The sequence below is a fragment of the Pelodiscus sinensis genome, chromosome 21 (genome assembly GCF_049634645.1).
Source record: "Pelodiscus sinensis isolate JC-2024 chromosome 21, ASM4963464v1, whole genome shotgun sequence".
In the NCBI taxonomy this organism is placed as follows: Eukaryota; Metazoa; Chordata; order Testudines; family Trionychidae; genus Pelodiscus; species Pelodiscus sinensis.
This window is the reverse complement of record NC_134731.1, coordinates 8,503,559-8,526,741: the sequence shown is the minus strand read 5'-3', so window position 1 is coordinate 8,526,741 and position 23,183 is coordinate 8,503,559. Positions and strand designations below refer to the sequence as shown.

The window sequence follows — 23,183 nt, the reverse complement described above, 5'->3', positions numbered from 1 at the left end:
TTTGAGAAACATAATTAATCTATTACTCACCTGGCATCATCATTCATTGTGCAGTGGTCAATAGGTGCCATGAAGCTCACCAGTTTGCTATGGACATGATACCTGAACAAGGGAGGAAAGAAACAGACAGCACATTAGTAACTATTAAAGAAAAGGAAATGTCATTCCCTGCTCAGAAATGTCCCACTCCCCAACAAGGAAATGCTGGCTTCACTGTTGGCTAGTGCTTAAAGACTCCCTATGTACAGCTGGTAATTTTATTGCTCTTCCAAAGAAGAAGGAAAAAAATGTCAGATGATAACATGCCACATGGTTCATGAGCAATAACAAACAAACCACTTCTTAATCACAGCCGAAAGCGCAATACAACAGCGTCCTTAAGCAGCTATTTGCACCTGAACTTTATCCCTAGACAGAAAAGACTGAGGCATCCAAGACGCCACGTGCACCTTCTTCCACTAACGGTGTCTTTGTCACTCGTCAATACTGGTGTCCAAAGAAAAAGCCATCGGTGGAAGCACGGTTAGATGACTAGCGGCTTTCCCACAATACTAGTCTCCCATCCAGCCAAGACTGAGGCTCCATTGGGCTAGCTGCTACATAAACATAGTAAGAGAGAACCCTTCTCCTGAACAATTTCCAGTTTAAAAAGACAAAACAGACAAAGGGGGAGGCAACAACAGAGGCACGGAAAGGACTTGCCCAAGGTCATACAGTGGCGGAGCTTCCAACTCCAGTTAACTGTCCACTAGAACAAGCTGCCTCCCAGAGATACACCACCCCTGTGAGTGCTCAATCCCCAGTTTGTTTTTCCCAGTAGGTCAGAAGCTTACAAAAGCCTGTCCATCCCGCCTGCTCTGGGACGTGCGCAATAAAATCTAAACAGGCTACAGAGACACTCAGAACCAACCACTGGTTTTAAACCCTTTGTCTTTTGAGCAGGAGATTCCAACCCAATAGTTTTCTGTGTAAGCTATTTTGCTGGCTGCCTGCATCATTTGTATTCCTACACCTTGATGAACAGCCATCGAAAGAATTCACAAACCACCTATCCACTTGGGCATCTTTGCACTCCTTTTTGTTCTTGTATCCAGGGCCATTCCCTGGAGAGCATTTTAGCTGCATGAATATCACCAAACGGCTTTTCATGCAAATAACCACACTCACCCTTGAACATGGACCTTTGTGCACAAACACGGGTCTTTGTCATTCCTAACAGAACCAACCACTTGCTTATCATGCGGCAGAGTCATCCAACCAGAGAGCAGAAAGATTACCGTGACTTAGGGCAAACATATGCCACAGACAACAAAAAAAATCAGTAGGATGAAATAAGTTAACAAATTTCATTCTATAGGGTCACTTAAGTGATATTAACAATGAATGCATTGGTCCAAATCGCAGTATGTTCAGGGATAATTTGTAAATTGGAAAAAAGGGCTTAATTACGCCAATAAATTGTCCACCATTAATTGTTTGCCCAGCTCTAGTTTCTCTCATACTTTTAAAATGTGAGCTTCCAAAACCCCAGCTTATCAGATATAAAGTATTAAAAGAGACACAGTGAGACATCCCAATTCATGGTTGCAAAATTATTCCATGAGAAGCAGAAATATACATCTCATAGATATCCACCCCAGGAATCTATATGGTCTAATGGGTTAGGGAAGGGATTCAGGAGACAGGATTCCTGGGTTCGCTTTCCACCAAGAGTCACTGTGTGACCATAGGCAATTCTCACCTCACCCTCTGGTACCTCAGTTTCTCCATCTGTTAAATAGAGATAGCTCTCATCTTCCTCAGTGGTAAAAGGCCTGAGGCATCTACAAGTGCTTTGAGAAACCTAGATAGCATTTTATGCTTACACAGTGCCCTTCGTCCAAACAAGAGGTAGCATAATGATACTGGATTACAATGACATGTGATAGCAATTAATCTTTATTGCTTCCACATCACATTTCACACCCAGATCTCCAAGTGCTTTACAAAAGATAAGTGACATTTATCCACGTTCTGTAGAGGAGGAAGCTGATGTGAAGGTTAAGTGAATCACTCAAGGTGAGACACACACACAGTGTGTCCCAGTAGCAGAGCCAAAAATTGAAGCCCCCCTCCTTCCCAGTTGCCAACCCGGTCTACCAGACTGCCCTGGAAAGATGATAGGATTTAATTGTGTATTAATTACATACATCAGCAAATAATAGACAGAAATAAGAAAATAGTTAATATTTTCTCCCTGTGTCAGTGCAACTCACTGAAAAAGATAGCTAACAAGTAACAAAGCCACGAATGTGGACGTATTTCTGATCTCTCAGGAATAAATTCCTGGTTCACACTCAGAGAAACTTGCCCTATTATTTCTAAAGGTTTCTGAATCTGACTCAGTTATGTGATGTTGTCAGTGGTTTTGACTGAATCATGAATATATCCAATTATGTGTGATGCTGACAGAAAAGAATATTGATAGTCAATAATTACAGGGTTTTCAGGCCAACAAAGTAGCTCTTCCTTCTTTTAATAAATTATCTTTTGACATCTATCTTAAAAATGGTTATGCCAGGCTTGACCCACGCTGACTCCACTGACTTTCTATCAGATGTCATCTAAACTCAAGATTTATAGTTTACTCACAAAGGGGTAGTTAATGTTGCAGATTTTTCAAGAAACAGTTCAGCTTTCTAGCTTGTCTTCATGCCACAAAAAACTCTCCCTCTACAATTCAGTCACTTTGAACTCAGGGAGAGTAACGCATCTATTCTGCAAAGGGAAACAAAGCCCCGCTCTTCCCCATACTTTTCATTCTAACCCCACAATCTGGAAGACTTTGCAAATCAAATATCAGAAGGAGAAGATCACAAAAATTTGTGATTTTGGGCCAAATTTGCAAAAGAATTTAAGTGCCTAAAAATGCAGATAGGTGTTCTAATAAGTTCCATTAGCCACCTAACTCCCACTGAAAGTCTATCACAGGTGTCTAACACAGGCATTTTGTAATCTCCCATACATACCTATCCACATCTTTTGCCACTAGAATATTTTTGTAAATTTTGACCTAAAGGATTTCAGAGCACAAGTCCTATTAACTTTCATTTGGACTCGTGCTCCTCAATATCTTATGCACTTCTGAAAGCCTCTCCCTAACACTTTTATGCCCAATGAAACATTCTTGTATGGACTGATTTGGGCAATTTCCACTCCAATTATATCCAACTGATTGCAAGATCTAGGTTCATTAAGAGTTCCCTCCTTCCGAACAGGTATGTCTCAGAGCAACATCCTCTACTTTGCAGTGACAAAACAAATCTAGCAAATCTTTTTGGTGCCAAAGGCAGGGCAGGTTACAATGGGTGCAAAGAGCTAATTTTCTGTAGTTGGAAGAAGCTGCCACTCACCGGATTTTCCTTCCTTTGCTGGCTTTTCGGTCCACTTTCTTCTGAATTTTGTTTCGTAACTTCTGGATGGCCAGCCACTGCCTAGGGAATCCAAAGTGGTGGTTATGTATCATTGCTAGGGCTGTTTTATCATGCCGGTTTTTAGGAAGACGATGACAATGGTAAAAACAGAAATACAATTTTAAAACATCAAATGCATTGTTCTTTGGCCAAAACTGGGTACTCTAAACCCAAATAACTGTGGCACTGTCCCTCTCCCAAGCCCTGTTTGGAACTCCAAGGCAAGAGAATGCTGCCCTAACTTTCATTAGCAAACACCAGTCTTCCCGAGGACGAATACATAGGTACAATTGGGAGAGCACAGGAAATGTTAGCGATGAAGGGCTTACATACAGATGACCATGAACTCTGGCAGATCTCAGAGGCTGAAGCTTCAGTCATTCTTTGGAAGACAGATAAACCTGCCTGGTCTTGATGCAATGACCAATATTCAGTGGGAATTCACGTCCCATGTGCAAGAAAAAGTCAGAGAGAGTACAATCTGGCCCTAAGTTTTTATTCTGCCTTGGCTATGGATAATTTTTTCTTAAAAAAATAATAATAATAATCTTTAGAATTCAAAAGATTTTCTTCTTCAAAAATAAATGTTGAGGCCTGTAAAAAAAGCCTTAAAGGTGTACTGCTTTTGTTTCAACAGCTATTAGGAGTTCTATTTTGTATAAAGAAAGCATGCAGTAGAATAGATTGTCTACCTATCTTCATTTATCATAAGCAATATATGCAGTTGGTTCTTTAAGTGGGAAGGGTCAAACTAACTTTATAAACAGATTTAACATTATACAGCAGTTCCATTTGAATTAGTTTCCTTCCAGGCTTTCAGAAAGCATATATAAAATGACAAGCAAGCGTTTTTTCCCCATAACCAGTAACTACAGCAACTGGCAAATCCCCTGCTAAAAATCATTGCATAGTGTCAAGTGCATTTCTTGTTTAAAAAAAAAAAAAAGGAACACAACATGCAAATTACGAAAGTGCTGCTTATTTCTCAACACTGTTTAGAAGGGAGGGTTCAATTGCTCATACAGAATTTGCCCAAGTCAAAGTAGTTTTTATGGCTACTAGTTACTTTTTTTGGGAGGGGGGGAGGGAAGGGGGAGGAAAAGAAACAAGCGTCATCTTACCTAATTTATACAAAGAAAACTCAATATCAGAGGAAAAAATCTAGCAAAATCCAATTACCGCAATCTTAATATAATCTTAATTACTGTAATCTATTTTATTGTAAAGTCAGATAAATGTACAATGTAATCACCACTTAAATGTAATTTTGGTTATACCACATTAAATTATTGTGAATAGCTTTCCATAATATTCCAGACATACACAAAATAAATTTGACCTACTGTTCTAAAATTCAAGTAATATTTCACAGGGATAAAATTTATTTTGCTAACACAAAATTTCATAAAGCATTTTCCCTTTCTCCCCCCCATACACATACATTCCTGGATCATTTTCCAGTGGAGAATTTTATTCTAGCCTTTTCAGTTTTACTTTCTTTTTATGCTTTTAAAATTATGGCTTGTGGTTCTTTAAATGTATACTGTTCGTGAAGCAGTATGTGGAATTTTCTGCATTTTCTAACTACAGAATTAGAGTAAGTAGTAAGAGCTTCCCCTCAAAGCATACATTTTATTTTTGGTGCACAACATTCCTGCATGGAGCTTTAATTGTACTTCACCTTTAAAATAAAACAGCAGGGAAGATACACACATGGGAACCGCACTAATATGCCAACTTTGATTCTTTACATGACAAATCAGAGCTCCTAATCGGATGCCAAATTTCACCAGTCGCTAAATCTAGAGCACATCTGTCAAGCTACAGTTAGATTCTTCTCCTCACACTTGGAGTCAGAAAGTAGAGACAGGAAAACCTGGTCTTGAAAGCAAGAAAGAGTGCAAGGGGCAGTGAAAAGAAATAAGTCTGGCTGCAAGAGGAATAATGCTTTCAGGCATCGTCTTTAAGCCATTACTTATTATTGGGGTGATTTAGTTGGTTTATTTATTGCCATTCTTCTAGGTGCTGCACCAACAACTGAATCTGACTGTTCCAAAGTTTGCTACAAGGCAGTACAAGCACTGCTGCTCTTACCTAACATACTAACTCCCAGAAGCATTTCCCATTCCAGCATATCCCAGTTGTCTTCGTCCTTCTTCCCAGCCCTAATCAAACCCCCATGCCACTCCAATTTTGGGCAAAACAAGGGGGGCCTTGCCATATGGCTTGAAGACCAGCCAATACAAATTCTGGCAATGAGCCCCAGAACCATAAAGACCTCACTGAGAATATGCTGCCTAGCTGATACTGAACCATTCCTTTTAACCAGCCACCATTCCTTTTGTTGTTATGCCCAACTTTTCCTGAGGAAGTCAATGGCAAAAACATACAGAAACAGGAGGGGGAACTTTGGGGAATTTCTGCACTTATGGAATCGAAGTGACTGTGGGGTGAAGCTGGTTAACACTTACCTGCCCATCGCCACCTGATCGTTGGGGTCCAGTGAACTGGTTTTCCTTTCTATGAGTTCCCGAAGAAGCTAAAAGAGGGATGAGAATAACCAAATGTAAAATCACAGTCAACGGAGGTCAGCATGGAGTGTGAGACTTTCAAAGGAGCCTAAGGAAGATAGGTGGAATTTGTGTGCCTCATGACACTTTTTTAGGGAAGGTTGGAGGGAGGGGGAGAAACACTGTCCAAATACCAAAAGATATTATTGTTTTCTTAGCCCCAACTAGCTCTAAAAGACAGCAGGAAATCTGAGTGACATGGCGGAAACTGCTCTGAAAACAGTAAAATCAATAAAACAAAACCCAGTGGCAAAAGAGCAGATGAGTCCATATTAACCCCTTCTTTAGGAAAGAAAAAAAAACACCCATGACTGGAGCTTATAACGGAATGCCATTAGGAAGACTTATTGTGCTACAGTTAATTTCAGATGGATCAATGACTAGTGCAGCATTCCCTTCATCATTTTATGATTAGTTTCGCCCGCCCCATCTGTATCAACTGAGAAGGTCAAGCAGATATAGAAAGAAAGGATGCTTGTAGCAAACTGGATCAAACACTCATTTCTCTCCAATGGGACAATGAACTAGTGATCTTAAGTTTACATGAGCGGAATGGTCTTGAATCAGCCAGTGCTGGCCAGTAACTGAAAACACAAAGTCGTCTTTCAGAATTCAGCACCATTTCTTAGGGGAGCTAAATAGTGGAATAGGCTGAAGACTGCAGGTACTCTTACAATGCAAACAGTAGAGTCCTAGCTGGTGTACGAAAATGCAACTCATGGGTAGTGTCATACAAAAATCAGAAAAATATGTAAAAACATGTCCAAGTCAGGGAGTTTATGTCTACACAAATACATTAAATTTTTATTTCGTCTAGTCCCACTGTAAATATTGTTCTTACGGTCTTGAATGGAACTGCACCCACTTACAGAATTTGGTCCAATATGCCAAGCAATCTCCCTTGGACTCCTCTTCCCTCCATGAGAGCAGTATATTGCAACTCCTGGCTATACAGTGCCTCCCATAATTACACTTAGCAGTGATCCAGGAGGGAGTTCCACTGTCTGAACTGAAAGGATGATATTGAGTAGCTTTTTAGTTTAAGATTCAAGTGGACCTGAAGAAAGAGTGGTAACTCCGCAACAAAGTAATATGCTTAGATCCTTCCACACAGCCTTGGCCAAAAGGAAGCATTAAAAACAAATATGGGCACTCTTCCCCCCATCAGAGCCAGCAGGGGGTGTGGCTCACCTAGTTCTTTGATCTCTGGGAGGCAGAAAAGGGGCAGACTTTTCAGAGGTTATGCAGAATTACAGTCACTACTTTCATTAATGGTGGGTGTTTTGGGGGTAATATGCCTGGAGCTGCAATGATCCCTCTGTCCCACAGTCCACACTTTCCTCTACTAATATTAAAACAAAGGACCAAAACCTACACAAAATAAAGAGCCACAGCCTGGTAAGGCAAACCCACTTGCTCTGAGAATGGGCATGATAGTAGCATGCTTTACAGACCATTTACAGATGCTAAAACAGGCTTTCCAAACTCCGGGGGAAAGGTGTGTGTCTTCCTACAAGCAGTAGAGTGTCATATGCAGCAGTTTGGGATGCCTGACCAATGTATGTTTAGCGTCACAAGCCACACATTCATTACATGTTGTATAGCTCTCATATAGAACAAACATAAATGCAATAAGACGTCTAAAGTTGCAGACATCTCAAAAGATCGCCATTTCGTTCATGGCCAATGTGAAGTACCAAGTCACCGAAGAGGAAATAGGATCAGACTTTAACAGTTGCAGCTCATTTCTACTAGCTTCCTCTCTTTTCCCCATAGAGACAGATGTCACCACCTTTAATATGATTTAAGAGATTGTCAAACAAGGTAGGGTGTGGGGGAAGGGGGCTCCTTCTAAAAATCTCTAAAGTTAACCAGAAAGGAAACAAGAGTATGTCTACACTACAAAGTTAATTCGAACTAACAGATGTTAGTTTGAATTAACTTTGATAGGCGCTACACTAGCGCTCCACTAGTTCGAACTTAATTCGAACTAGCGGAGCACTTAGTTCGAACTAGGTAAACCTCATTTCACGAGGACTAACGCCTAGTTCGAACTTACTAGTTCGAACTAAGGGCTGTGTAGCCCTTTAGTTCGAACTAGTGGGAGGCTAGCCCTTCCCAGCTTGCCCTGCTGGCCACTCTGGCCAACACCAGGCAAACTCTACTGCCCCCCTCCCGGCTCCAGAGCCCTTAAAGGGCCACGGGCTGGCTACAGCGTTTGTGCCAGTTGCAAGGCTGCCAGCACCGTGCCAGCAGACCCTGCACCTGACACCCCATGAGCCAGCCACCAGATGCCCCCCAGCCCTCCCCCTCTTCCCGGGACCAGCCTGTCGGCTCCCAGGAGCCTGCCCGGGGACGCAAGAGGAGGGCGCCCGCGTGGTCTAGTGCGGAGATCGTGGATCTCATCCAGGTTTGGGGGGAAGCCTCCAATGTCCACGATCTCCACACTAGCCTCAGGAACGCGGCCGTCTACAGCTGCATAGCTGCAGCCAGAGGCCACCACCGAAGCAGGGAGCAGGTCCGCTGCAAGATTAAAGACCTGCGGCAGTCCTACTCCCGGGACTGCCTGCCAGGGGCCGACGCGGAGGCCTGCCTCCACTTTCTGGCTCTGGACCGCATCCTGGGGGCTCATGCCGTCCCTGCCCCCCAGGTGGTGATTGACCCCGGGGCAGAGGGACCACTCCCTGACACGGAGGAGGAGGAGGACACCGAGAGCCAGGAGCCTGGCGGCAGCCTTCCCAGGACCCAGGACCCCCGAGGCACCCCACTGAGCCGCTCGCCTGTGTCATCCAAGGCCGGGGAGGCCTCCACATGAGTACCATCATGCTCCCCTTATGTGTACGGGGGACTGGGGGAGAGGGAGCCCAGGGACCGTGCGCCTGGGCCTTGCCCACCACGGAGCAGCAGCTGGGTGTCATGCAGGGGCCCTGGCCTTGCAGAGGGGGGCTGGGTTTCACCCACCTGGGCCCCAGGGAGAATTGACCGCTGCTCTTGTTTCACCACAGCCGCAGCACCTGGGCCTGCAGGGCGCACCACCCCGCCTGCAGCAGCCGCCCACGCCCGGGCCAGCAGGAGAGCCAGGAACCAAGAGGACTACCAGCGGCGGCACCTCCGCTTCCTGGATCACCAGCTCCGCATCCAGGACCACTGGGTCCAGGAGGACCTTCGGCTGTGCCAGAGGAGCTTGGAGGTGCTGGAGGAGCAGGGCCATGCCCTCAGAAGCCACATCCAGAGCCTCCTCGACCGGTTCCCGCTTCCTCCTGCTCCTGCCCCCCCCGCAGTCCCCGTCCCTCCTGCCCCAACCTCCACACCCATTCCCCCCCGAGGCTCCCGCACCCGCAGTGCTGCAATACGGGAGAGGCATGCTGACCCCCACCCCCGAGCTTTCCATTCCTTTCCTCCCTTTCCTCCCCTTCCAGCTCCCTCCTCCCAGGTTTCCCCCTCCTCTCTCCCACCCTCACTCCTCCGTCCCCCCACCCCACTTATGTTAAATAAAAAGAGATGTTGTTTGCCAAAACAGGTGTCTTTGACATTAGGAAGGGTGGTTAGGAAGGGGAAAGGGAAAGGGAGGGAGGGTGGAAGAAGGCCCCAGTGGGGTATGCAGGGAGAGTTCAGTCCTCCTCCTCCTCCACCAGGAAGCTCTCCTGCAGGACTTCCCGGATCCGGACGGCCCCCCGGTGGGCTTCCCAGACAGCGGCGGTGCGGGGCTGAGCGTAGTGGCCAGCCATGCGGTCAGCCTCAGCCATCCAGGCTGGCAGGAAAGCCTCCCCCTTTCTCTCACACAAATTGTGCAGCATAGAACATGCTGCCACTACAGGAGGTATCTTGTGCTCGGCGAGGTCCAGACGGGTGAGGAGGCATCGAAAGCGGGCTTTCAGTCGCCCGAAGGCCCCCTCCACCACGATGCGGGCCCTGGTGAGCCTGGCATTGAAGGCCTGGCGGGAGGGATTGAGGTGCCCCGTGTAGGGCTTCATCAGCCACGGCTGTAGGGGGTAGGTAGCATCCCCCACCAGGCAGACGGGCATGTCCACGTCCCCGACCCTGATGTGGCGGCCGGGGAAGAAGGTCCCGGCCTGCAGCCTCTGGCACATGGAGGAGTTGCGGTACACCCATGCGTCGTGTGCCTTGCCGGACCAGCCCACATTAATGTCCATGAACTGTCCCCGGTGGTCACACACGGCCTGCAGGATCACGGAGAAGTACCCCTTGCGCTTGACGTACCAGGAGGCCTGGTGTTCCAGGGCACGGATGGGGATGTGCGTCCCGTCAATGGCCCCCCCCACAGTTGGGGAAGCCCAGGGCGCCGAAGCCCCGGATGACGGCATCCGGGTCGGGGAGGCAGACCACCCTGCGGAGCAGCACCCGGTTGATGGCCCTGACCACCTGCGGAGAGACACAGCAAAGCGCGAATCAGTGGGGCGCCCGGGTGGCTGGGAGTGTTCGTGCCCTGGCAGTACCCCGTGCCCTACTCCCGGAAGCAACCCCCCCCCGGGCGGCTTGTAATATGGCCGGGAGAGACCGGTGCGGGGCACTTTCACCTCCTCCCTCCCCCCCCCCTTTTTCCCTGGGGCGGCCCATCCCCTCCTTGCAGCGCCCCCCCCCCCCCCCCCCCCCGGGTCCAGTGGCCGATGAGTGCCGTACCTGCATGAGCACTGCTCCGACGGTGGATCTCCCCATGCCGAACTGGTTCCCGACAGATCGGTAGCTGTCCGGCGTGGAGAGCTTCCAGAGGGTGATGCCACACACTTCTGGAGGGGGATGGCGGGCCTCATGCGAGTGTCCCTTCTGCGCAGGGCAGGGGTGAGCCACTTGCAGAGCTCCAGGAAGGTGTCCCTCCTCATCCTGAAATTCTGGGTCCACTGTCGGTCTTCCCCAGCGCTCCAGGACGATGCGGTCCCACCAGTCGCTGCTGGTGTCCAGACGCCAGATGCGGCGGGGCATGCCGGCGTCTGGGCGCCGCCGCGGCTCCTCCACGGCCCTCAGGCGGAGAGGCAGGGGGCTGACGTGCACCAGGTGGTGCCAGGCAGCCTCCAGCCATTGCTGGCAGGCTTGCAGCAGCAAGTCCAGAAAGTGCACCAGAAGGTGCAGGGCGAGCTCTGGCTCCATGTTGCCACCTGCGGCGGCGTCCCCGAAGGGAAGCACCGACACAGACAGGCACAGAGACCAATGCTTTGCTGTCCCTCGGCAAGGTTGGCAAACAAGCGGAAAAGCTGAGAACTGGCTGTCCAGGGGGGTCCCTTTAAGCACGAGCCTCAGATAGCCTCAGACAGCAGCCACACAAAGCAACTACTGACCTGATGCCCTGCCAGAACCGGTTTCAGCCGCCCTTAAATGCGCCCCTGCGTCCAATCAGTGTGGACGCGCTAGTTCGAATTAGCAAAACGCTAATTCGAACTAGTTTTTAGTTCTAGATGCGTTAGTTCGAATTAGCTTAGTTCGAATTAGCGCTGTAGTGTAGACATACCCCAAGAAATGGTGTTAAAATGAAAGTCTTAATCATTTATTATCATTTCAAGTGCTTTAACTCTTTCACTTCTTTTCTGTACTTTTAATAAAAAGTTAAAAGGCATTTTAATGGTGGATTTACCAGGATACTCAACAGGGTGAGGTTTCAATATGCCAAACCCCAGACCCTGTTTAATGACAGTGACTGGCTTATGTTAAAACCTCTGGTCCACATATTTCACCTAAATCAATACAAACAAGTCCCATCTCAAATGGCATTCGATGCACAAAAGAAACTGAGGACTCGCATAGTCTTTTTGCCTTTTGCAAAGCAGTGCATCCCCCACCTTGTTCTCCTGCACAGCAAGCAGCTGCAGGCTAGTGGCCAAATGCGGTTCCATAGCAATCATTAAAAAGATTTCCACAGATTTCAATCAGTGGCCCTTGGTGGGGAGCAGTCTCAGTGCTGCCCTGCCCAAAGGATTACATGCAGGCAAGGTGAGAGAATGAGTACAAACCTGACCCCCAACGGGCAGCCGGAACTCTGGGGACAAGAATTGTGAGACCATGATGCAATGCCAAATAGTTGATGCTGCTTCTTAGTACACATGCCCTTTCACCTCCAAACAACTGCCATTTACAACAGCCAGCCTCCAGTGCGCTTCTGTACCCCAAATCCAACACAGCTGTGACATTACACTCCAACGTAATGCTCAAACTCTGCTCTATATAAGAAATTACTGCATTGTGTGGATTCTAACAATATGGCCAAATCACTGAAATACGCAAGTGAAAATGAAGAGAGAGACAGAAAGAAGAAAAATTGATATAAACAGACTCGGCAGAATCTGATTTTTATTTTTATATAATTTTGGTGAATATTAATGCATGTTTATTTTTAACATTTTTATATCAATTGTAACCACAGTGGAAAATTATGGGGGGTAGTCACACATTATTTAATGACAGCAGATATGGAAATTCAAAAAGTTTAAACTTGGTAACCATTAAACACAAATTTTGTCAACTTAAACATGTCAAAATATGCAAAGCAAATAGTCAAATCAAATTCTAACAAGTTCTCAAGCAGCATTTTTCTTACTTTGTCCATTCATGAATTTCTACCATCATCATCATCATCAGAAATATTTTTGCATCTGTTTGTGTGTATACAATGGAAAAAATGTTTGCCAACATTTATCTATAAATAGCTCTTGAGGGTTCTTTTTTCTTTTAAACAAAGTAGAGACTTCAACAACAAAAGGAAGATTTATACATCCCCCACCTTCAAAAGTCAGACATTTTATTGAAAAAGAGAAAAGACAACTCAAGCATAATTAAGAACACCTCCCATGATGTTTTTTCATTTGCTTATTTTGGAAAATTATTACTGCAGCAATTACATTTAAAAATGCAGCGACCAGAGGCCACTGGTTTATTATCACTAGAAAACAGCAAGCTATTTCTCTGCCCTGTTTATCTGATTGATTCCCAACATCTTTCTGGCACACAATCTATCAGTTTATCTCTCCCACTTCATCACAGTCACTTCTGGCAGCTAAATACAAGATCCAAATCCAGTGTTACACAGACATACGACACAGTAAACCTATGTAACACTGCTACTCTGTAAACGGCTGCCCTTAAGGCTAAGCAAAAATGGGATCTTGGTTTCTAGTCAATATTCTGTCAGAAGCAAGGTGGGAGGGAGTGTTTCAAAAGCAGGAAGAAATTGTGTGGCTACGTTCCAGTGGTTTCTTGCAATTCTAGCAATGTCGCGTTTACCCTCCCCTCTTTTCTTGGTTCTTTGACACAAATGCATAGGAAAAGCTACTGGGTAGGGCTGGCAGACCCTGGGATACTGCAGCCCAATGATGCAATCAGCAAATTTAAAGAATAAAAGGCAGTTTTCCTGTTCTATTCCTTTTCCGTTTACTACTATGAAAATTCCCAATTCCTTTCTCTGGAACACTAACCACTTATCCACAGCATGGAAAATAGTTATCTGAGCACTGTCCTTTCCAGCACGGAGAGGTATAAATAACTGCATTGATACAAAACTTAGGAGCGGCACAGTTTAGTGCACAGACAGTGAGTTAAGCAACCTGATCCAGTCCCAACTCTGATGCCAATTCACTGCACCACCTTAGGAAAGTCACCTGATCTCTTTGTACCTCAGGTTTCCCCCACATACAAGCTGGGAATATACACCCTAACTATATCACAAGGCCATTGGTGTTAAGACTACCTTGGTTTGCATTGCAGGGCACTGGCCCTCGGGAGATGATCTACCTCACCAGTAAGAAGAGAACTGCTGAAGCCCTGTTATGCACATTAACAGTATCTACCCCTAAGACATTATCTATCTATATTTTCAAGAGTGTCTGTCTATAAGTCCATTTGCTCAAAAACTCCTCCTAAACAGTAAGAACTAAAGCTACAAAATTTGGGATGCAGCTTCCTCTTCTCCTAACTTAAAGCAAAGTCAGGGTCTGGTTGTGCCAAGACAACTGGAAGCCCTGGGAAAAGGACTGTTTTCCATTACATGCAAAGGGAGGGGCTGCTGTTCGGAGGGACAGGATATGAGAGTGGTCACTGGAGGCAGCGAGCCTACAAGGAAGAACTATTTTGCAGAGCGACCATGGGGGTTAGCCATACCACCAAGGGAGTGGCCAACAGGGCTGGGGTTCTGCCATCTTGCCTTTAAGCACACCAGTAAGTAGTCCACCTGCCCCAAACCTTTCCCCCCCTCCCCCCTCAGCTCTTGGCCACAGCACCAGGGGTAGAGTGGGAGGGGTGTGAAGAACAGGGCCTGGGTGAGCTGGCATGGGAGGGAGAACAGGCCCCTGGCAGGCTGGGGAGGTGCAGAGGAGGAGTGAGGGGAAAGAGAGGGAAACATGGTCCCAGGTGGGTTGGGGTGGACCTGGGAGAGGAAAACAGGCCCCGGGTAGGCAGAAGGTCTGGAGGGGGGACAGAACATACGCCTGGCCCCCAGCCTTCTGCACCTCCTCCCCATCCCCAAGGTCCTGCCCTGAAAGACCCTGCAATGCTGGGTAAGTCTTCTAGTACTATACAGGCAGTCCCCGACTTACGCGGATCCAACTTATGTCGGATCCGCACTTACGAACGGGGCTTTCTCGCCCCGGAAGTCGGGGCGAGAAAGCCCCGTTCGTAAGCTGCTCCGGTGCCCCTGGTCTGCTGGAGACCGTCTCCAGCAGATCAGGGGCACCGGGCGGGTTCCCGCGCTTCTGAGGCTTTGCCAGAGCAAAGCCTCAGAGGCGCGGGGAACCGCCGCTGCTGCCGCTTCAATCTGGGTGCCTGTGGTCTGCTGGGGACCGTCCCCAGCAGACCACAGGCTCCCGGACTGAAGCCGCAGCCGCGGCGGGGTCCCTCCCTCTGAGGCTTTGCCAGAGCAAAGCCTCAGAGGCTCTGCTCCCCGTGTCCCTGGTCTGCTGGGGGGGGGGGGGGGGCGCAGCTAGTGTGCTTCCCCCCCCCCAGCAGACCAGACTTTTGTTTTGGACTCTGGGGCAGAGCAGCTGGGGCGCTGCCGATTGGTCCTGCAGCGCCCGCTCTGGGCACTACTGGACCAACCCGGCAGCACCCCAGCTGCTCTGCCCCAGGTCCTGATTCAGCCGCTGCTGGTCAGTTTCAGCAGCGGCTGAATCAGGACGCCTGGGGCAGAGCAGATGGGGTGCTGCTAGGTTGGTCCAGTAGCACCCAGGAGCGGCGCTACTGGAGCAACCCAGCAGCACCCCAGCTGCTCTGCCCCAGGCGTCCCCAAGTCAGCTTCTGCTGAAACTGACCAGCGCTGACTACAGGAAGCCCCAGGCAGAGTTGCTCTGCCCCGGGCTTCCTGGAATCAGCTGCTGATCAGTTTCAGCAGCAGCTGACTTGGGGACGCCTGGGGTTCTTAAGTTGATTCTGTATGTAAGTCAGAACTGGCGGTCAGTTTCAGCAGTGTCTGAATCTGGACGCCAGTTCCGACTTACATACAGATTCAACTTAAGAACAAACCTACAGTCCCTATCTTGTACGTAACCCGGGGACTGCCTGTATATGCAATTGTGTAAATACACAAACTGCATACATCTACTTCATATTATCATTTCTACATGTTTCCCACATTTATATTTTACTCCAAAAGATAGAGGGATGGCTCGCAGCAGCAAAAAACACAAGCAAACTAGTGAGTGATTACAGTTTAATCAAAAGAATCATCTCTGTGCTGCACATGGAAGCTATTTCAATGTCAAATTATCCAACTTTATTCAGAGGTCCCATTATAGCCCACCCAAAGGGAATAATATACAGGCAGTCCCCGGGTTACGTACAAGATAGGGACTGTAGGTTTGTTCTTAAGTTGAATCTGTATGTAAGTCGGAACTGGCGTCCAGATTCAGCCTGTTGAAACTGACCAGCAGCGGCTGAATCAGGACGCCTGGGGCAGAGCAGCTGTGGTGCTGCCGGGTTGGTCCAGTAGCGCCCAGAGTGGCGCTGCGGGACCAACCAGCAGCACCCCAGCTGCTCTACCACAGGCGTCCGGAGAAAAGCCTGGACTGCTGGGGGGGGGGCGGGGGGGGGGGGACGCGTACTAGCTGAGCAAAGCCTCTGAGGACGCCGGCAGCGGGACAGCCGCGGCGCGTCTGGGCTGTCCGCTGCCCGCGTGCTCCCCGGCTTTGCTCCCCGTCTCCCTGGTCTGCTGGTCTCCAGCAGACAAGGGAGATGGGCAGCAAACCCCGTTCGTAACTGCGGATCCGACATAAGTCAGATCCGCGTAACTCGGGGACTGCCTGTACTTGGACACCAGCAAATTCCCGTCCGATTCTGGTCAATTTCATGGTCACAAGATTTTTTAAAAATCATCTAGTTCATGATTTCAGAAATTTAAATCTGAAATGTCATGGTGCTGTAATTGTAGGGGTCCCAGAAAGGAGTTGTGGGCAGGTTGCAAGGTTATTGTGTGTATGGCAGGAGGGGGAAGTTGCAGCACTCGAGCCCATCTCTGAAGGCAGTGCCGCCACCAGCAGCAGTGCAGAAGTAAGAGTGGCATCGGATAATATTATTGCCCTTGCTTCTGCATTGCTACTGGCAGAGTGTTGCCTTCAGAGCTGGACATCCAGCTTAAGAGCCACTCCCCTCCAGGCACCCAGCTCGGAAGACAGCCCAGAAATAATGATAGCAATACCACAACCCTCTTTTGGGTCAGGACCCCCAGTCTGAGAAACACTGGTCTCCCCTGTGAAATTTGTACAGTATAGAGCAGTGTTTCTCAACTTTTTTTTTTAAAGTACCCCCTTTTAAAGAAAAAAAATTATAAGTACCCCCAGTACCTACAGTTTTCAGACACACACTTTTTTTTCCTACCATTGCAACAGATTTGTTTAAACAACTTAATCGTAGCAGGGTGGGCGATGAAAGTTTTGGGTGTAAAAAGTACAAAAAATAATAAAGCGCTGTAAAACTTAAAACAAAAATTCAGTTTTCTCCAAATTTCAGTTGTGTTGACGTACCCCTGAGGATACTTGTACCGCTGGTTGAGAAACACTGGCATACAGTAAAAGCATGCAAAAGACCAGATTTCATGAGACCCCCCCAGATTTCATGGCCATGAATTTGGTAGGGCCCTAATTATACTAGATTCAGGCTGTAATTCTGCCAGAAGCAAATGGGGGCATAACCTCCCCCCCCAAAAAAAAGATGAACACCTTTTGATAAGTTACAGACCTTCCCTCTACTTATAAAACAGTAAGTATACGTGAGTACGTGTGTGACTGCACTGTGGATATCCAAAGAGCATCAAAGTAAGAATGGCAGCAATTTATGGTAGGAGCTTTGGAAGCGTTGACAGGATCCCATCAATCGGATTCACGAGACACACACAATATATATTCTATTCATTACCTGCCCAATGTGCATGCTAACTTCTAAATCACTTACTGTTTAAACCTGCACTGAGCTCTGAATACATCTGTGGAGACTTTCTGTTCCAAATTAGGAAAACAAGATCTTGCAGGATAATTACAAAATGTATTGTTATATTGACAAAACTCAGGCAGAAAGTTTCTCAAACATCAGAAATCTAAGGTCTATTTAGAAAGGACTCCACTAGTCAAAACTTTAACTACAAACGCCTTGCCTCTAAAGTATTATAATTTTCATTACAAATGCTAACTTACAGAAGACTGCATCGGAGTACATAAATACAAGAGGATCGTCCAATTATCTATCAACACAGCTTCCAAAATGATTCTGTCATTGTTTGATTGCTAATATGCATCAGAAAAAAACAAACAAACAAAAAAACAGTTCCTGAAGATGCCCTAGGCTCCATGCGCTTCTACTGTGTTGCTTTGCTGAAAGGTACAATGCCAACCCTCAGATATCCATCTGCACGCAACATTTGCATTGAACCTGAGCGCTCTCAGGAGGGACATGTGCTCTTGAATGGATTAACACCACCACTGTGACCATAAGGTATGGAATCAAAATTCACTCCACACTACAGATGTAAAATCCCGATGAATCAGTTAACCGGTTAAACATAAGGTTAACGTTGAACCAATTAAGCACAGGAGCAGCCCCCGGCCCATGATGCTCCTTTTCCCAGCTCTGGCTACCAGCTCCCAACCCCCTGCAGAGCACCCCCACCAGTGACTGGTTAACCTCTCACATCTCTAGTCCACACTGCGCTATGGCACTCTCGAAGGAGCTTCCTGGTATATATCACTATTGCTTGCCTCCTAATTATGGGATGGGTCATTGCAAATATTAACATTCCCGTGCAGCCCTTTGCATTAGCTTTGGAGGACAATCTATACATCCTTGAGCAGTCTGGGACCTGAATATCTGGGAAGGTGCCTTTGCCATGCCAGGCAAGATCAGTTGGGCTACTTCTACTGCCATACCCTGACGTTAAACTCAAACAAAATGCACAGCAAGACGTTTTCAGCAGAGGGCATTTTTCCTTCGGGTGGCTCACCAAATCTGGAGTTTGGTGGCTAAAGGGTGGAACTAAAGCTACCCTCAAGAAAGACAACAAGCAGCATTTGTTACTGCAAGCTTTGAAGGAATTTTCTGATGCAGTGGCAAGTGAGAGGGGTCTCCCTCTATCAGAGCCCTGGCCACAGATGCTGGTTAGACAAGACCACTCTCCTGCTGGCAATGCAAATGTGCTGCAGTGAGAGTGTCAAGGACAAGAGAATCTGGACTCTGCAGCACGTTGGGACCCTGGTCACGGAAGCTCTTATGTGAATTAACTGAATAAGAGCACTTGCTGTTGGAATACAGCAGGCATCTTTCTATTCTCTTTGTGGTCTATTATTCTGCACAGGGAATCCTTCCCATTAGCGTTAACAGGGGTAAGTTACACGCAACAACAGGAGGAGGCTAAAGCTTGTAAACAGCAGAACCGTGGGCCAACAGGTCCATAAGCATCAGTCAAGAAAGAGTCTGTTTAATTCACCTGGGAAATGAAGGTGAAATATTCTTTCAGTGTAGGGCAGCTGTAAGACTCGAGAGGATGTGGGGGACCGAGAAAAGGAGAAGGGGGGGGAAAAGCAGGGACAGGAGGGAAATTAGGAAATGGAAATAAAAGCCACGAAGCATCTTATTACATCTAAATAGTGCAAGTCTTAAAGCTGAAGTTATAAATCATGCTAACAATGGTTACTAAAATCAAAGTGGATGTAGCCAGAGGCTACCACTGAAAAAGTCAGTCTAGACCTGCCTGGCTGCCTCTGGTCTTTAAGGATTTGATTAGTTTTTCCGCTTTCTAGTTCACAGTCTTGCATTCAGCCCATGCTACAGAGCCAGCTAAGGCTTGGGATACACGATGAATGATAAATTCATTTACTGAATAAAGTAACACTGTTTTTTCAGCACAAGACCTAAAACACTTCCAAAGCTGTAATATTTCATTAAGCCTGGTGATTCTGGCTAAAATTTATTAGTCAAAACAGAAAACTCTCATCAGACCCCATATATTCCATTAGGAGTGATATATGGTGTCTCCCAATGTCTAATTATTAACTAGGAAGTGTAAGTAAATCACTATCAGCATTAAGCCCTGATGTGTGAAGACAGAGTTGGAGTTAAGCAATATCAGCAGTAAAAGGCTTTGATTTGAATAATTTGCTGTTATCCACCCACCAACGCCTCCCAACCGCTTCTCCCCTTAATACATGAACAAAACTGCAGCCATCAAAGTTCCATTTGTGAGTCTGAGCCATAGGTCCATGATCCACCTAAGTGCTACTGTTTTGGGTCCGGCCAGGTGTAATCTGGGGACCAGATCTGCATTTTATAGCTGTAAAGGAATGAAATCAAGTGATCCACATGAAAATTACCTGCTTTTGCTACCAGGTGGGGACCTTTGCTGCGGTTAATGGCTACAAGTGTGCTTGTTAGCATTCAGGTCTGGTCAACACTTGGGATGTAAAATCCCGTTTCATTAGTTAAACCTTATGCTCCAGCTCCTGCTGGTTAAGCATAACCAGTAAGCATCACCAGTAAGGGTGAGGTTTGCCAGTTAACCATTCACATCCCTAGTCAACAATACACATTTCAGTCGACTTAAGGCAGCTTATATTGATCTAATTATGTCAGTCTCTCAGCACAGCCTTATGCCACTGATGTAAGGGTATGTCTACACTGCCACCCTAGCTCGAACTAGGGTGGCTAATGTAGGCATTCGAACTTGCAAATGAAGCCCGGGATTTAGATATCCCGGGCTTCATTTGCATGTTCCCAGGTGGGCGCCATTTTTAAATGCCCGTAGTTCGAACTACCTGCCCGTGGCTACATGCAGCATGGACTAGGTAGTTCAAATTAAAGCTCCTAATTCGAACTACTGTGAAACCTCCTTACAGGAGGAATAACGGTAGTTCGAATTAGGAGCTTTAACTTGAACTACCTAGTCCGTGCCGAGTGTAGCTGCGGGCAGGTAGTTCGAACTATGGGCATTTAAAAATGGTGCCCGCCCGAGAACATGCAAATGAAGTCCGGGATATTTAAATCCTGGGCTTCATTTGCAAGTTCGAATGCCTACATTAGCCACCCTAGTTCGAACTAGGGTGGCAGTGTAGACATACCCTAAATGCCCTACTACACCAACATCATAACTACACCTCCACAGGAGGCATAAAGCTTATGTCTATGTAGTTAGTGAGCCCTGAAATTGACAAGAAAGACAGGCAGCTAAAGACCAGCTGTCCTAGCTCCCCACTCCCAGCCGGGCTGATGCATGAAGGCTCCCCACTCCAGGAGTCAAGAATCCCAGGCACCTGCCTCTACATTCCCAGCTGCAAGTGGGAAGCCAAGATTCTGGGAGCCATTAACAGGAGTGTTGTGAGCAAGACACAAGAAGTCATTCTTCTGCTCTACTCTGCATGGATTAAGCCTCAAGTGGAATATTGTGAAGAAATTTGAGAAGGTCCAGAGAAGAGCAACAAAAATGATTAAAGGTCTAGAAAACTTGACATGTGCGGGAAGACTGAAAGAACTGGGCTTGTTTAGTTTGGAAAAAGAGAAGTCTGAGAGGGGACAGGATAGTGGTTTTCAGGTACCTAAAAGGGTGTCACAAGGAGGAGGGAGAAAAATTGTTCTCCTTAGCCTCTGATGATCGGACAAGAAGCAATGGGCTTAAATTGCAGCAAGTGAAATTTAGGATGGACTTTAGGAAAACCTTCCTAACTGTCAGGGTGGTTAAACACTGGAATAAATAGTCTATGGAGGTTGTAGAATCTCTGTCACTGGAGGTATTTAGCAGCAGGTTGGATAGACATCTGTCAGGGATGATCTAGATGGTGCTTGGTCCTGCCATGAGGGCAGGGGACTGGACTTAATGGCCTCTCGAGGTCCTGTCCAGTTCTAGTGTTCTGTGATTCTATGAGAGCCTGGGGACAGCTGGACTCCCAGCATGGAGAGGCACAGAGCGGCGAGCCTTGGCTCTCAAGCCCTCATGCTGCCCCTCTTCAGGCAATGAAAGCACTCCAGGTGATGATATAACATAGATCCTTAGGTGCGAGAACTAGCAGTGCAGGGTTCCTAGCCTAGGACCCAGGGTTCAGGCTGCCTCCCTATGTGTCACAGTTCTGCTGCCAGCCCTGTGCCCAGGGACCTAGCTCCTGCCTGCCGGCCCCCCTCCCCCCACCCCATGATCCAGGGGCTCTGCTGACAGCTCCACATCTGGGGTCCTGGCTGCCAGCCCTGCACAATGGGGAGCTCTGCTGCCTTCACCATGCCCAGTCCTGGATGCTGGCCCTGCATGCCACCGCTTTGCTCCTGGTCTCAGCTGGAAGAGGTGGAGTGGAGAGGAAGACAGGAGTAAGGGGAGGGTGTCAGCACCCTCGCTCTTAAAAATGCTCCCACACCACAGGTCGACTTGGTGCTATAATCCACCACTTCACACCAAGAGAATATTTTCATCCAAGCACATCTCAAAGTCTTAATTAAAACTAGTTATCCCCCCTTCCACACACACACACACACACACACGTAATTCATCATGTGCTCTTAATATAGGCACCGAGAGGTTGTGTGATTTGCCAAAGATGACATCAAGAGTTGAGCCTGGAACAGAACCCAGAATTCTCGACCATGCTTCCACATATCTAAAAAAAATGTTTCAGAATATGAGTGTGCCTCAAATCCACAATTGCTACCAAAACAGATAACCAAGTCAGGCACAGAAAAAAAAAAAAAATGAACGGTGAAATTTTCAAACGCAGCCAGCGTTAGCCTTGCTCTGCTCTCTTCCAAATCAACATTAAAATTTCCACCGACTTCAGTGAGGGTAACTGGACCACCACAGAGCTTTTGAAAAAAGTCACCCTTAAAACACTATAGAGGAAAATGTTAAGGAGCTACACATCCCAGAAGCACAGGGATTTAGAAAACACCATTAGGAGATTATTCGAGAACAATTGTGACCTATGATTGAACTCTCATGTATATACAACGTACGACTGTCGATCAAAGCTAGCTTTGTTTCTAATGTTGTCCTTTACAGTCACTTTTGAGCATTATGCCATTGCATTTAAGTGTGACTAACAAGTGCTGCCTTTTAAAACCCCACCTGACATGTTAGGATGAAACAGACCTGGTAGCTACCCAAAGGTGTTGTCATATTATACTGTAAGAACTAGTTTGGTTTATGTCGCTCATTATCATTCGAAACATAATTGGGACTAAAAAGTTATTTTATCATAATTCCAATTGAAATCCTGTGTACAATTAGCAAAGGCACACTGAGCATGCTTGTTATAAAATAACCAGGGCTTCAGACTGCTCTACATCAAAGCCAGCTGCTCTGTGTTTGAGTTCTTGTATCACCCCCTTTTAATTCACTAAGCCATGTATGTACTGAGGTGTGCCATGGTGTTCTGGTTACTTTAAGAAAAATGAGTAGTCCTATGACACCTTAGAGACTAACAGATTTATTATATCATGAGCTCTCACGGGTAAAACCCACTTCATCAGATCACTCATCTGATGAAGTGGGTTTTACCCAAAGCTCATGATATAATGTATTTGTTAGTCTCTAAGGTTTCACAGGACTGCTTGTTGTTTTTAAAGTTACAGATCAACATGGCTACCCCTCTGAGACTGGTTACTTTAAGGTTAAAGTCACTTTAGCCAAGTTAGGTTCCATGTACTAGTAATATGAAACAGGAGGTCTACCAGCCAATTAACACTCAACGAATATAACAGTTAACAA

General features: G+C 46.8%; 1 protein-coding gene across 2 annotated transcripts in view; it reads right to left on the bottom strand.

Annotated features, from left to right (window-relative positions):
- Positions 1 to 23,183, bottom strand: part of AATF (apoptosis antagonizing transcription factor) — a 109,001-nt gene that overhangs the window by 28,353 nt on the left and 57,465 nt on the right. For both annotated transcript variants that reach the window (XM_075904775.1, XM_075904776.1), the window contains 3 exons: positions 5,924 to 5,991; positions 3,393 to 3,473; positions 31 to 102 (listed from right to left, as the gene is read on the bottom strand). In XM_075904775.1, coding sequence (XP_075760890.1) covers positions 31 to 102; positions 3,393 to 3,473; positions 5,924 to 5,991 — 221 coding nt within the window. The remainder of the gene's footprint in view (positions 1 to 30; positions 103 to 3,392; positions 3,474 to 5,923; positions 5,992 to 23,183) is intronic.